At 36.3% G+C, this 14,301-nt stretch overlaps 1 protein-coding gene and 1 non-coding gene across 4 annotated transcripts in view; one reads left to right on the forward strand and one right to left on the reverse strand.

The window, feature by feature from the left end:
• The first annotated feature begins 1,794 nt into the window (after positions 1–1,794).
• Positions 1,795–14,301, forward strand: part of GTPBP8 (GTP binding protein 8 (putative)) — a 50,684-nt gene continuing 38,177 nt past the window's right edge. For 2 of the 3 annotated variants that reach the window (XM_042231401.2, XM_027979963.3), the window contains exons 1-5: positions 1,795–2,141; positions 5,212–5,310; positions 7,006–7,136; positions 8,048–8,147; positions 10,514–10,632. In XM_042231401.2, coding sequence (XP_042087335.1) covers positions 1,806–2,141; positions 5,212–5,310; positions 7,006–7,136; positions 8,048–8,147; positions 10,514–10,632 — 785 coding nt within the window. In that variant the 5' untranslated portion in view covers positions 1,795–1,805. Of the gene's footprint in view, positions 2,142–5,211; positions 5,311–7,005; positions 7,137–8,047; positions 8,148–10,513; positions 10,633–10,839; positions 14,165–14,301 lie in introns of those variants that run through there. The other variant, XM_027979968.3, reaches the window with a different exon arrangement.
• On the reverse strand, positions 8,525–8,631 carry LOC114111025 (U6 spliceosomal RNA). Its single transcript, XR_003587151.2, has one exon. It is a non-coding gene; the product is annotated as a U6 spliceosomal RNA (small nuclear RNA).

The raw sequence follows: 14,301 nt of genomic DNA on the forward strand, positions 1-14,301 counted from the left end.
ATAACACAAAGCTTAGAATGTTTAAGAGACTATTCAGTTTGGCCACTTACAAATTAAAAATCTACAATCAAAATCCTATTAAAAAGTCAAAAGTTAAAAGTTGGGGAAACTATTTTAAAAACATGACAGATAAAAAGTCAATGTTCTCAATAACTAAACAGTTATTATAAATCATTTTAAAGTAATAATCTAATATAAAACATGATTTTTACAAAGTATATTTTTATTCTCTTTAATAATCAGGAGTATATGAACTAAAAAAATAGCCTGCTTTTATAATGCCTACTTTGATGCTATAATATTTTGTTATTAGGAAGTAGTCCAGAGAAGGAAATGGCAACCCACTCCAGTACTCTTGCCTGGAAAATCCCATGGACAGAGGAGCCTGGTAGGCTACAGTCCATGGGGCCGCAAAGAGTTGGACACGACTGAGCGACTTGACTTCACTTCCGTTGCAATTTCTTTAAAAGATAATTTTTCCACAGAAATATGAAAAATAGAAATGCACTCAACTTATGCACCAATCAAGTCCTCTTCTAGGGATACGTCCTACTCCCACAAGTGTGAAAAAATGTCTCTTTATGAGGGCTTATTGTAGCACTGTTGTAACAACAAAATCTAATTAGTGATCAATAAGACATGGGGGAAATAAATGGAATAATATGCCTCCTTTAAAAACAATCATTTATGTTAAGTATGTATTGATACAGGAAGACTTTCTAATACATTGTTTAAAAAATTTTAAGGCTTTAGAACAGTATTTTGAGTTAAATTACAAACATGGTAACTTATACATCCAAAACGTCTGGATGTTTACAATAAAGTGTTTTCTTATGGAGGCGTGAGACTAGGGGATGGAGGCACGCCTTAAAGCCTAATGCAAAGATCAACAAAAAATTAGGCGGGCAACAATTTCAGGCTACTTTGTTGCCTGAAACAACAAAGTCAAATTTGTTGACCTTGTTCACTAATTTTTGTGTGACATTAACTCAAGAACTGCCCTGAATAGTCAATGAACAAACCTGAGGAATCACTCAGGAGATCATGAGCTAACCTTGCTACGCTGTTTGCTGCTAAGGTTTTAGAAGACCCATTGTCTTTTAGGTAGAAATATCTTTCAGATAGTCATTTTATCACGATCGCTCTGTCTCCCATTCCAGCACTGATGAGTTTGAATGGCTTTAAGAAACTTCTGAAATAAGATGTCGTTACATAAATTCAATGAAACAACTCTTGAACACCTGTGTAAACTGTTTGGTTTGGTTTGGTTTTCTTTTACTCTGTAAGAAGTCTCTAAATTTTAATGACATTTCCTGCAGCTCTAGAGAAGGCGGAATGAAGTACGAACTGTCTGCACCCTGAAAACCAGGTGCTTTTTGAACGACATTTCTCACCCGCCCTTTTCATTTCTGCGCAAGTGTTTTTGCAACAACCAGAAAGTGTGAAGAGTAAACCGCCCTGAAATCCACCAGAGCTTCGCACGTTTTCTTCTTCACTTGAGCCTCAGGGCTCACACAGCTAGATATGTTTTTTTCAGCTCTGAAAAACAGTTAAACAACCTCCCGCAAAGCGACATACATGTCAAAGGCACAGTTGTCAGGGCCAGGATGTGAAAAGCATCCAACAACTTTTCCCCCCCTTGCGGGTAACACCTGTCTCCAGCTCTTGGAACACAGAGTCTCTGCGGGAACCAAAGAGGCCATTGGAAACTACAATTCCCAGCAGGCTTAGCGGGAGCCGGGTCACGCACGCGCATTTCAGATCTTGGGATTGAGGGCCCGAGGTGGGAGGTCTAAAAGACGAAAATGGCAGCGCACCGGCTGCGGCCGTGCGTGGGCAGGCTGTTTGGGATGGGACCAGAGTTGGGGAGCGGAAGACGAGCTTACAGCGCGTTCCAGGCCTTCACGGAGGTTCTACGGCTGCCGAGCAAGCAGCTGACGAAGCTGGTCTTCCCGCTGCAAGAACTCCATGGGCATTTCGTCCCGGGCTCGAGGCCAGACCTTCACCTGAATATCTTCCACCCGAGCCTGGAGGACATCGCGCGGGCGGAGAGCTTCTTCACGGCCTCCGCCCGAAACCGCATCGAGTACCTCACCTCGGCGGTGCGTCTCGACCACGCCCCGGACCTTCGCCGCCCGGAGGTGAGCGCCGCAGCTGCCTGAGAGTACTGAGGGCTTGGGCCATGATTTTGCTGTAACCTATTATCAACTAGCGATGCTAGTGGTAAAGAACCCTCCTGCCGATGCAGGTAGACATAAAAGACACAGGTTCGATCCCTGGGTCGGGAAGATCCCGTGGCGGAGGGCATGGCAGCCCACTACAGTATTCATGCCTGGAGAATCCCTTGGACAGAGGAGCCTGACAGGCTGAAGTCCATAGGGTCACACAGAGTCGGACACGACTGAAGCAACTTAGCATGCCTGCCTGCATTATCAGCACACGAGAGAGATTTACTAGCTTTGTATGGACGCGATATCATTATTGTAACAAAGTAAGCAGATGTGGGTTTAATTATTTTGGTGAATAAGTGAGTGACAGTCACTCAGTCGTGTCCGACTCTTTGTGACACCATGGACTATACAGTCCATGGAATTCTCCAGGCCAGAATACTGGAGTAGGTAGCCATTCCCTTCGCCAGGGAATCTTCCCAACCCAGGGATTGAACCCAGGTCTCCCGCTTTGCAGGCGGATTCTTTACAAGCTGAGCCACAAGGGAAGCCCAATTATTTTGGTAGTGAATATGAAAGACTTTAGAAGGCGATTAAAACATTTATCATTTTTGTTTTTAATTGAAGTAGGGAAAACATGCCGAGACAAACTGGAAAAAGTGAAGAATGCAAAAAGTTGAGTAGTTTTACAAATGAAGTGATCCTTATCAATACATAATTTTCACTCAATCTGAATTTACTATCATGTGCCAAAAAATCATATATAAATGGCAATAATCTGTAAGATTTTCTAAAACAGCTTCAGTGGAATTCAGTGAGTGTCCATTTTATGCATGTCCTGCAGTTTAATATTTTGTTCTGTTAAGGCTCAGTTTAGTCGCTCAGTTATGTCGGACTCTTTGCGACCCCATGAATCGCAGCACGCCAGGCCTCCCTGTCCATCACCATCTCCCGGAGTTCACTCAAACTCACGTCCATCGAGTCAGTGATGCCATCCAGCCATCTCATCCTCCATCGTCCCCTTGTCCTCCTGCTCCCAATCCCTCCCAGCATCAGAGTCTTTTCCAATGAGTCAACTCTTCGCATGACGTGGCCAAAGTACTGGAGTTTCAGCTTTAGCATCATTTCTTCCAAAGAACACCCAGGACTGATCTCCTTTAGAATGGACTGGTTGGATCTCCTTGCAGTCCAAGGGACTCTCAAGAGTCTTCTCCAACACCACAGTTCAAAAGAATCAATTCTTCAGCACTCAGCTTTCATCACAGTCCAACTCTCGCATCCATACATGACCACTGGAAAAACCATAGCCTTGACTAAACGGATCTTTGTTGGCAAAGTTTGCTTTTCAATATGCTGTCTAGGTTGGTCATACTTTTCTTCCAAGGAGTAAGCATCTTTTAATTTCATGGCTGCAGTCACCATCTGCAGTGATTTTGGAGCCTGTTTCCCCATCAATTTCCCATGAAGTGATGGGACCAGATGCCACGATCTTTGTTTTCTGAATGTTGAGCTTTAAGCCAACTTTTTCACTCTCCTCTTTCACTTTCATCAAGAGGTTTTTTAGTTCCTCTTCACTTTCTGCCATAAGGGTGGTGTCATCTGCATATCTGAGGTGATTGATATTTCTCCTGGCAGTCCTGATTCCAGCTTGTGCTTCTTCCAGCCCAGCGTTTCTCATGATGTACTCTGCATATGAGTTAAATAAGTAGAGTGACAATATACAGCTTTGACGTACTCCTTTTCCTATTTGGAACCAGTCTGTTGTTCCATGTCCAGTTCTAACTGTTGCTTCCTGACCTGCATACAGGTTTCTCAAGAGAGAGGTCAAGTGGTGGTCTGGTATTCCTTTCTCTTTCTCAGACCTCCATTATTGGTGATAATGGCACCATTGCGCTGGAACTTTTCTACTCGAACTCTACAATAATTTAAGAGTACATAAATCACTTAATGATTTGGAGACAGCATTGCTTTTCCATTTTTAAATTCTGGACTTTTGTGTAATTTCTTTTTAATTTAGTTTTTTAAATCTATATTATTTGATTTAATCTGGTAGGACATTTGAAATTTATACAGCATCCAAATCAGTTTATTTTGAAGGACTGATCACAGTTTTGCAAAATATATAGCACTACTGGCTCCTGCTCACTAAATGCCACCCAGTTATATTAATAACCAAAAATGCCCTCTTATTAATCATAAAAAATGGCCTTACAAATTTCAAAAACACCCCCAGGGGGCGCTACCGCCCTCATTTAGAAGCACTGATTGCCATGTGTATTAATGGTTAGTCTCAGAAATATTTTGTTGCTTTCTGCATTCACACTAAAGGAGAAAAGCTTAAATGGAACAAGAAAGGTCAAGAGAAAGAAATAATTATAATGTTGTAATAGTGTACTTTGAGAGTTTGTGGGGAAATGTGGTTTCAAACAGGAGTGACTTTAGAGTCAGTTTTGTTGAAACGCATGTAATTGTTAACTTCAAAAAGCTTTGAAAATATGGAATTCTTAATAAATGTTGCAGATGTTCTTGAGTGACATATGTAATTAAAAGCACAGGTACAGATATAGATGTCTAGAGTTCAGTTTCCAGCTTCTTCACTTTCTAGCTGTATAATTTGGGGCTGGATATTGAGCCTCTCTTTGCCTCTGGTTTTATCACCTGTAAAGTGAGAAAACTTTTAGTTTATAATGTTATCTGTCTCATAGGGATATTGTAAAGAGTAAATAAGAAAATAACAAGTGCTTTTAAAACCGTACCTGCCACATTAAAATCATTTAATATATAACAACTCTATATTAGAATTTGAAGGTTGACTAACCATAAGCTACTTTTTTATTGTTAATCAAGACTGAATAGTATTTACAGATATTTACAGCTAATAGTGTGTTGGCCAAAAAGTTCATTTGGGTTTTTCTGTAAGCTGGTACAGTAAAACCCAAATGAACTTTTTGGCCAACCCAATACAATATATGATTTTATATATATGTATATGTATATATATATATAAACTAGTACTCAATTATTTTCTTTTTGCTTGTATAAGGTATGTTTTATAGGCAGAAGCAATGTTGGAAAATCCTCTCTAATAAAGGCCTTGTTTTCACTTGCCCCAGAGGTTGAAGTTAGAGTCTCCAAAAAACCGGTATGTCAAAATTTAAAACATATCTGAACTACTTCTGAATTGACTAAGATGAAGAATAAATATTGCGGGGGGGGGGGGCAGTTAGAAACCATAATTGCTAAGTTCCTAGAAAAGTGATTTCTTTCAAACAAGTGCTAATGTAAGACATTTCATTAATGCCTGTTTATTTCTCTGAAGAAAACAGAAGTTATTTTAGTAACCTGGCCAGTATGTTGAAGAAATTTTCCTTGGTCCAGTCTTTTCTCAAGAGTTATTCCATTGTCATTCTGTATTTGCTTCTATGAGAATGCTCATCTAGTTCTACATTGATTTTTGAAGGAAACAGCTTTAAGTGTATTTTTTTCCTCCTATAATCTTTCATACCTAGCTAACTCATATATATATATATATGATTCATATATATATATATATATATATATATATACACGATTCAGGCACTTCCCAGTTTACCCAGGGCCAAATTGACGTGCTTAATATCCCAGTCAGTCTGCTGTAATAGCTTTTTGTCATTTTCTCATTTCCTCTGCTTCCTTTTCCATAATACAGACTCTACCAATATTTAAGGAACCCTCTCCCCACCCCAGTTCCCCTCACCTTATTATCTATCCTTGGCAAAATGTTCCTAACAACCCAGGGCTCACTGCCCCTATTTCCTTACAATAGAACCCTTCCCTGAGGCTTCACTAATGTTTTCTTGCTCCCAGTTTCTTCACATAGTTGGTTCCCTGATACTACCCCTGATGATTGTAGTCATTTGTTAACCCTTCTATCCTTATTCCTTTGTGCCCTGCCTCATCAAACGTCGGAGTTCAACTCTGACTTCTAGGTAGGGTGTTTCCTTTCTGCTGTGAGAAGACAATGGAAGAATTATATTCTTGACATTTCTAATCTGTAATTCTAAAGTTTTTTTCCTATAGATAGACACATAAGTTGCCTGGGAACCTAAGCATCATTTATAAAACCTTCCTGAGTTCTGAACAATTGACTTAAAATTGTTTGTCATAATTTTTCCTTTTCTGATTAATAAATGTCTGTGGACAGAAAACCACATACATAAACTATTTTGATCATCTTTGCATTAATTGTAGTTGCACAGGTACTTTACAGTTGTACATGCTTTTTAAAAAAATGGCTTAATGAAAGCACCAAACCCATCTAATAAAACACGCCTATTGATTTAAGGCAAGTAATAGTCTAGCTACAGTATCAAACTTTGCATCTGGTGTTTATGAAAACTTGTATGACTGACAGTAAGCATTTAATTTATCCTGTTTGTGCCATAATTCATTTAAAGTGGAGATAATTCTTTAAAGTGGAAATATATTTTTCATCAGAGAATATCGACTAATGCAGCCATACTATTTAGACCAGTTCTCTCACTAAGAGAGAACTAATGAAGTAGGAAAACTTGAAAATGCTTTGCCTGCGTATTTCTAATATGGATTTGAAGTTCTTAAATCATACAGATTCTCTTTAAAGAAAAATGAATTGGAAGGAGGAAGTAGGATCATCTGAGCTTATATCCAGCCGCTTCTCTTCTGTTCGTTTTTCCTGTATCGTCATCTGCATAGGGTTATATACAGAATACTTTTATGCTTTCAATAAGTAATTATTGATTGAACAGAGAATATTTTGAGTCAGGAAATATACAAAGGACATATTTTAAGAAACTTATTTTTACATCTACTTTATCAGGGCCATACAAAGAAAATTAATTTTTACAAAGTCGGAAAACACTTTACATTGGTGGACATGCCAGGTTATGGCTATAGAGCACCTGAAGATTTCGTTGACATGGTAGAAACCTACCTAAAAGAACGAAAGAAGTAAGAAGCTTTTTTTTCTTATAATTGTTATATTTAACCCCTAAACATGTTTTCATGAATAGAACATTCTACACATGATGAACCCTTCAGTTTTATCAAATAACTTTTCTAGAAAGTGTACTTTATTCTCATAATATTCTGAACTGTTTCAGAGGAAGGTATATACTGTCTGCTTAGTTTTTTTTCCTGTAAATTAGGTTAAACTTAAATTCAGTTGTTTTCCTCTATTGAGACTATAAGTAGTACATCAGCAGACTTCATTAATTTTTTATACCAAACTCTTAGCTGGCTATTTTTAAAAATGAAATTTGTTGGTTAATGTGGTGTTTACCAGATTTAAATAAACGTCAGTAAATTCTGGTTATTCTTAAAATACTTCTGACATCACAGCCTTGATAAATACTACTTTTATTTGTCTCCATAGGTAGTAGCCAGGTAGCAGGTCTATGTTTCAAGCATTGCAGAATATATGGAAAAATTAATGTTAAACTTTTGAAGTATAAAAAAATGTTTATAAGTAATTTGCTTGTTGTATCTTTACAAAGAAGCTAAGATAAAATACTTACACAAGAAAATACAAAATACAATGTGTTTGGTTTTGTTATCTGCTAGTCTTAAAGTAATATTTGAAGACTTAGACACTTTTATGGTAACTTATAGTCATATGTTCTATATATGCTATTGAAATAATATTAATGAATCTGGCTATTGAACATAACCAACACTGAGACCTGTTGGAACTAGGATGGACTTCATGGTAAATTGAGAATTCCTTTTGCCTAAAGAAATTTTTAAATTTTGATCTGATAATTTTTCAAAAGACAATTTCTTAGTATAGTGAAGGTTAGGATGGGGGAAATGAATAAGTATATTTTTCTTTGCTGTTAATCTTCATTTCTGCATTCCTACAGTTTGATGAGAACATTTTTATTAGTGGATAGTGTTGTTGGAATTCAAAAAGCAGACAGTATTGCCATAGAAATGTGTGAAGAATTTGCATTACCTTATGTGGTAAGTATTTCTTTTGACTCATGGTTGCACTCAGAAATATGAGTTCCCTGTGTGTCTGTCTGTTTAATAAATGAGTAGGTCTCCTCCTCAAAAGTTAAAAGAGTACCTTTTAAAATGTCTTTTCAATTATTAGCCATTAATATTAAAATAAGTTCTGTGGTACTTTTATTCCCTTTCCTTCTCCTAGCTTTTAAATTCTCAAAATTATAGTCAAAGTTTTCTATTCATCTAGTGATTATAAATGCTTTTCCTTGTTTTGTTTTGTTTTTTGTTTTTTATTTATTTATTTTTTTTAGTTTATTTAAATTTTTATTAGTTTATTTAAATTTTTATTTTTACTTCACAATACTGTATTGGTTTTGCCATACATTGACATGAAAAATATGGACCGCTTCACGAATTTGCGTGTCATCCTTGTGCAGGGGCCACGCTAATCTTCTCTGTATTGTTCCAATTTTAGTATATGTGCTGCTGAAGCGAGCACTGTTTTTTCTTTTTTAAATGACTATAAATATTTGCTAAAACTCCTTAGTAGCTCTTTAACAGCAGCTTGACAGATAGTACTTATCAGAATATAAATGAAACTACAACTGAAAAATTTGCTAAACTAATTTGGAATTTAAGAACATCACAAAAATTTAGTAGGCTCCAGCACACAAAGGTAGGATGTTTATATTCTTAAGGAAAAGAAAATTTCTTATGAGAATATATTACCAGTTCTTTCTGTTGTTTACCCTAGAATAGAATACAGATTGCTAGGTTGGTATCCTACCAATTTTGCTCTGTATGTTTTTCAGATTAAATGGCAATCTTCAAGTTCCTCTCTGAGGAACTTGACTATAATTTGGTTTCAAAAAATGTCAGAAAACCACTAAAATGTAGTGGTTTTGCAGTTTAATGCAAATCAAACCATGTTACTAGTCAAAAAGCTGTTTGTATTCGTGGAGTCATGGAATTCTTGGGGTTTGCAAATGCCCTTTGAAACATTAGAGATAATTTACAGTTATGAGGAGCCAAAGAATTGATAAACATAGTCTATATAGCAAAAAAAAAAAAAAAAAAGCCCAAATTTTCCCCAAACAGTTTTATTGATAATTTGATAATTCACTCCTAATTTGATATCATAGGTATCATTTTGTGAAATCATATATTTTCCTCAGTTTTAACTTTAAGAAAATATTAGCCTTTTTCTTTGTAAAAGAAGTTGTGATGGAGGAATTAGGTATCAGCGTATTTCTCTTTATGAAGAAAGACTTTCTGCTTCTCACTCCTTCTGCCATTAATATTTTTTATGCTGTACAGTTTATTTATAATCATTATATTTTATTTTAATCATTTATATATTTTTATAACTGAAAAGCATAAATGATTAGTCAAGAAATTTAATTTTATAGAATTTTCCTAGGAAAACTTCTGAAAAATACATCAAGGTTTTTACTTTTTTTTTTTTTTTTTTTTAGGTTTTTACTTTTTAATTAATTTTGTAATCATCACGCCTTGACCTTTTTCTAGTATATAATTGTCTTTGAGTAAGTAAATTACTTAAAGTATTATATTTGCTGTTAACCCTAGTAAATTCTAGGGTTACTTGGAGTATAACTTTGTTTAAGTTGGAATATAACTACAGTGGCTACAACCTACCAATAGCCTGATTTGTAATTTTTCCTTTAAATTTAACATATAAGGTAGAACAATTCAGGATTTTAAAAATGATTATAAATCAGCAGTTTTATGTGTATCAACCTAATAATACTTCTGTGTCTTAGACCACAAAATAAATAGTGATCACATGAAACATTTGGTGTCTAGCAATGGCAAGTATGGCCCTAGGGTTCTTTTCACTGGTCTTGAATCCAAGATATTATGGCCCTCTGTGGTTAAACAGCAAACACACAGTGTATGCTTTATGTATTGCATATATTAATTTATTTAATCTTTACAGCAGCTCCTTTAGAAGGTATTGCTTTTATTTTATAGATGAGGAAACAAGTACAGAGAGATTAAGAAACTTGCATAGGTCACCTAGTTGTTATTGAAATTTTGTAACTAAAATGTATAAAACTGTATATTAAGAAATAAGAGTTGACCCTTGAACAGTATAGGAGTTAGGGGCGCCCACCGTCCTTTCAGTCGCGAATCCAAGTTTAACTTACAGCGAGTCCTTCCTATTCAAGGTTCTTCTCCATTGATGGTTCCTCCATATTGGCAGTTCCATCCATAGATTTAATCAACCACAGATCATGTAATATTGTGGTATTTACTGTTGAAAATATCTGCATATAAGTGCACCTTTGCAGTTTAATCCCATGTTGCTCAAGGGTCAACTGTACCTTATTTCTAATGCTTAAATATTTGTTTTCCTACAGATGGTATTAACAAAAATTGACAAATCTTCCAAGGGACATCTTTTAAAACAAGTGCTTCAGATCCAGAAATTTGTTGACACTAAAACACAAGGATGTTTTCCTCAGTTGTTCCCTGTAAGGTAAGAGTTGAATTGTCTTTATGTACTAACATATAACTTTATGTGATAACAACCTTTAGCATTAAATCGGTGTTTCTGAAATTGAGGTATCCTTTTAAGATTAGGGGAGTTTGGAAGACTCTAATTATGGCACTTAGCCATAATTTATTGGCTTTTATTTTATCAACACTTTTTTTCCCTCCCCTCTATTCTTTCTTCTGTCTGCAGATTCTTGATGAATCTTCCCTGTAGTATCTTCATGATCTTTCTACTTCAGCCTATTTCAACCCTAGACCACATCAAGCTGTAAAGGATAAGAATTTTCCTTTTAAAGGACCATATGTAAGGAAGAAATGCTTCATATAAGCTAGAATTAAGCATTGGTAGCAGACAGGATGGTTATTTCCTGAGCCAGCAATTTTTGTCAGATGTGGTTTAGCAATGAAACATGAATTTTTACTTTCAGTGTACACTTTGGATACAGTAAGTAACCTGTATTATAGCAGAAATACAGTGCCACTCCTGTGTGATTTTCTGACTCTGACTTCTTTGTGGAAGGCACTATGATAGTTCCTATAAGAAATTACATGAAACTGTCCTCTAAGCAGTCATTCTAGTTCCTACCGATCCAGATCACAATTGTCTGTATGAATATGCAGTCACATTCTGTCTTCATTCATTTCTACAAAATGCTTTTCCCCCTTGACTTACATTTAAGTATTTATCCTGTTCATTTGTCTGTGTCTGATAGATACAGTGGAAACTCCTATGGGCAGGAATGAAATCCTGTTTCTTCTTAGAGCCCTGAGCATTGTCTCAGAAAAATAATTGCTTTCTTTTAAATGTTTTTAATAACAAGGAAATGAGACTTCAGCTAAAAAGGTACAATAAACACAAGATGGGCAAATTATGGCCTAACAGCTGCATTTATTGGGAAAAAAAAAAGTTGACTGTAGGCTGAGTTGAATAATATAATGAGGCTGGGGAAAAACTGATAAGGTTGTCTTGAGCTACAGTGTTAGAATTATAGTGTTGAAAACAAGGGAGTGATCAAACAGTAGTCTCACACTGCTTTAAGCTGTATACTGTCAGTTCAGTCAAGTCCTATTGTGGCTTGACATTAAGAACAACTAGAGCCATCTGAAAACAGATGGTCTTGGGGGAGGTTATGTCACTAGATCATTCTAAATACTTAATTGATCCACAAAGTAAGCATCTTTGTTTCACAGATACATTACAGGTCAGAGAAGTGAAGGGAATTTCAGAGAAGCATTTGCTGGTATAGAAAGAGCATGGACCTCAAGGGTCAGACAACCATGGTTTTGCATGGTTCCTCTGCTTCTTGGAAATAGCTTTTAAAGCAACTTATTTCATTTTTTGAGGAAAAATGTGATGGTTAGAAGGATTAAATAAAATATATTGCAACTGATGTACACATATTAGCCACATAATAAAATTAGCTTCTTTCCTTCCCAAAAGTCAGTCAATGGCAAGATCAGGCCAACAACCTGAACTAACAGATTCTCAGTACTTTTTAGAGGTGTTCCCTTCTTTAGATAGGCTGGCATTTGCTGCTGCATGACCTTTGAATCACTGTGCCACCATACTAAGTGACTAAGGTACTGCAGAAGCCACACAGTACTCAAAGTCTTACGAATTGAGACACATACAGGAGGTGCCAGCTTTCGAGAACTTCAACGTTCAGGATACCACAGTGACCACATACAGGAAGTTGTCAGACTGTAGTTCTCAAAACCCAATTCAGATAGTAGAGTTATTTATACTCCTTGCTTTTATTTGCTTGACCAAGCCCCAGTACATCCTCCAAAAGGGAATTTGACCTAGTCATAGGATAATTATTATAAAATAAGACAGGTTTTATTTCCTCCTCTTCTTGTATGATACTGGTAGGAGAAAGGTGGAAGTGTGGGTAGACATGGAGTCCAGCAAGGTTTGGCCTTTAAGCCTGTTGGCAAAAGTTTAAGTGCTCCCCTTCATGTCTGAACTCTACCCCAGCTGAGTTAGAGAAGTAAAACTGACAAAAGGCCCCTAAAGTTTGATGCTGGGATCAATCTGTTTTTATAACTTGTATGGAAGAAATATATAAGTAGGCACAATATAATTGCTTCTATGGTTTTCATGCAAATGAGAACTGATTCTTAGGACAAAGAAAATCATGAATTGACAAAAATGTTGCAAAGGAGTTCATGGTGCCATAGCTAGTGTGCAGACTATCCAACTTGTATCTCTTCCTTAAACCATACATGTGTAACTTCAGTTCTAGTTGAGAATCAGTATGGAGGCAGCTTTATCAAAAAGAATTAGCAACACAGCAGAGAATATTTTACCTGTTTAATATATACATATACACCATGTGAGTGAAGGTCGCTCAGCCATGTCCGACTCTTTGCGACCCTGTGGACTGTAGCCTACCAGGCTTCTCCGTCCATGGGATTCTCCAGGCAAGAATACTGGAGTGGGTTACCATTTCCTTCTCCAGGGGATCTTCCCGACCCAGGGATTAAACCCAGTCTCCCACATTGGAGGCAGACACTTTAACCTCTGAGCCACCAGGGAAGCCCCCATATACACCATACCTGCATCCATAAAAGTCTGTGTATCCCAAGAAACCATGTGTTCACTTCCATGCTGACAAATGGATGAACAGATATGGATAGATACAGTAAGACAGAGCAATAATAGACACAATAATGCTGACAGTGATTTTTTTTTAAAAATCATGAAAAGTCTGTATTGTCATGGTAATTTAATCTTTGTCACAAAAAGAACAAATTAAAGAGATCAGAATTTTAGTCTGGGAAATAAAAAGCAAAATAGAAGATATTCCAATGGCATTTTTCACAGAAATAGAATAGTCTGAAAAACTATGTGGAACCACATGTGACCCTGGATAGCCAAAGCAATCTTAAGAAAGAACAAAGCTGGAGGTATCACACTTCCTGATTTCAAACTGTGTCACAAAAGCTGTAGTAATGAAACAGTATGGTATTGGCATAAAAACAGATATATAGGTCAGTGGAACAGAACAGAGATCTCAGAAATGAACCCATGCAATATGAGTGGTTAACTTTCAAAGGAGTCAAGAATATACAATGGGGAAAGGACAGTCTCTTCAATAAATGATGCTGGAAAAATTGGACAACCACATGCAAAAGAATGAAACTAGGTTACTATCTTACGCCATACATGAAAATTAACTCAAAATGGAAAAGTACTTGAATGTAAGACATGAAACCATAAAATTCCTAGAAGAAAAGATGCTGTAAGCTCTTTGACATCACTTTTAAGTTGTGAGTATTTGGATCTGACTCCAAAAGTAAGTGGGACTATATTAAACTAAAAGTTTCTTCACAGCAAAGAAAATTATCAACAAAATGAAAAGTCAGCCTAATCAATGGAAGAAGATATTTGCAAGTCATATATCTAATAGGGGTTAATATCCAAAATATATAAAGAACTCATACAACTCAATGGTAAAAAAAAAAAAAGGATTAAAAAATAAACACAGGAACTGAATAGACATTTTTCCAAAGACATACAGATAGCTAACAGGTGCATGAAATGATCCTCAACATCACTAATCATCGTGGAAATCCAAATCAAAACCACAACGAGATATCACCTCACACCTGTTAGAGTGCTGTTATCAAAAAGATAAGACATAAGTAT

Source organism: Ovis aries, chromosome 1 (assembly GCF_016772045.2).
Source record: "Ovis aries strain OAR_USU_Benz2616 breed Rambouillet chromosome 1, ARS-UI_Ramb_v3.0, whole genome shotgun sequence".
Classification (NCBI taxonomy): domain Eukaryota; kingdom Metazoa; phylum Chordata; class Mammalia; order Artiodactyla; family Bovidae; genus Ovis; species Ovis aries.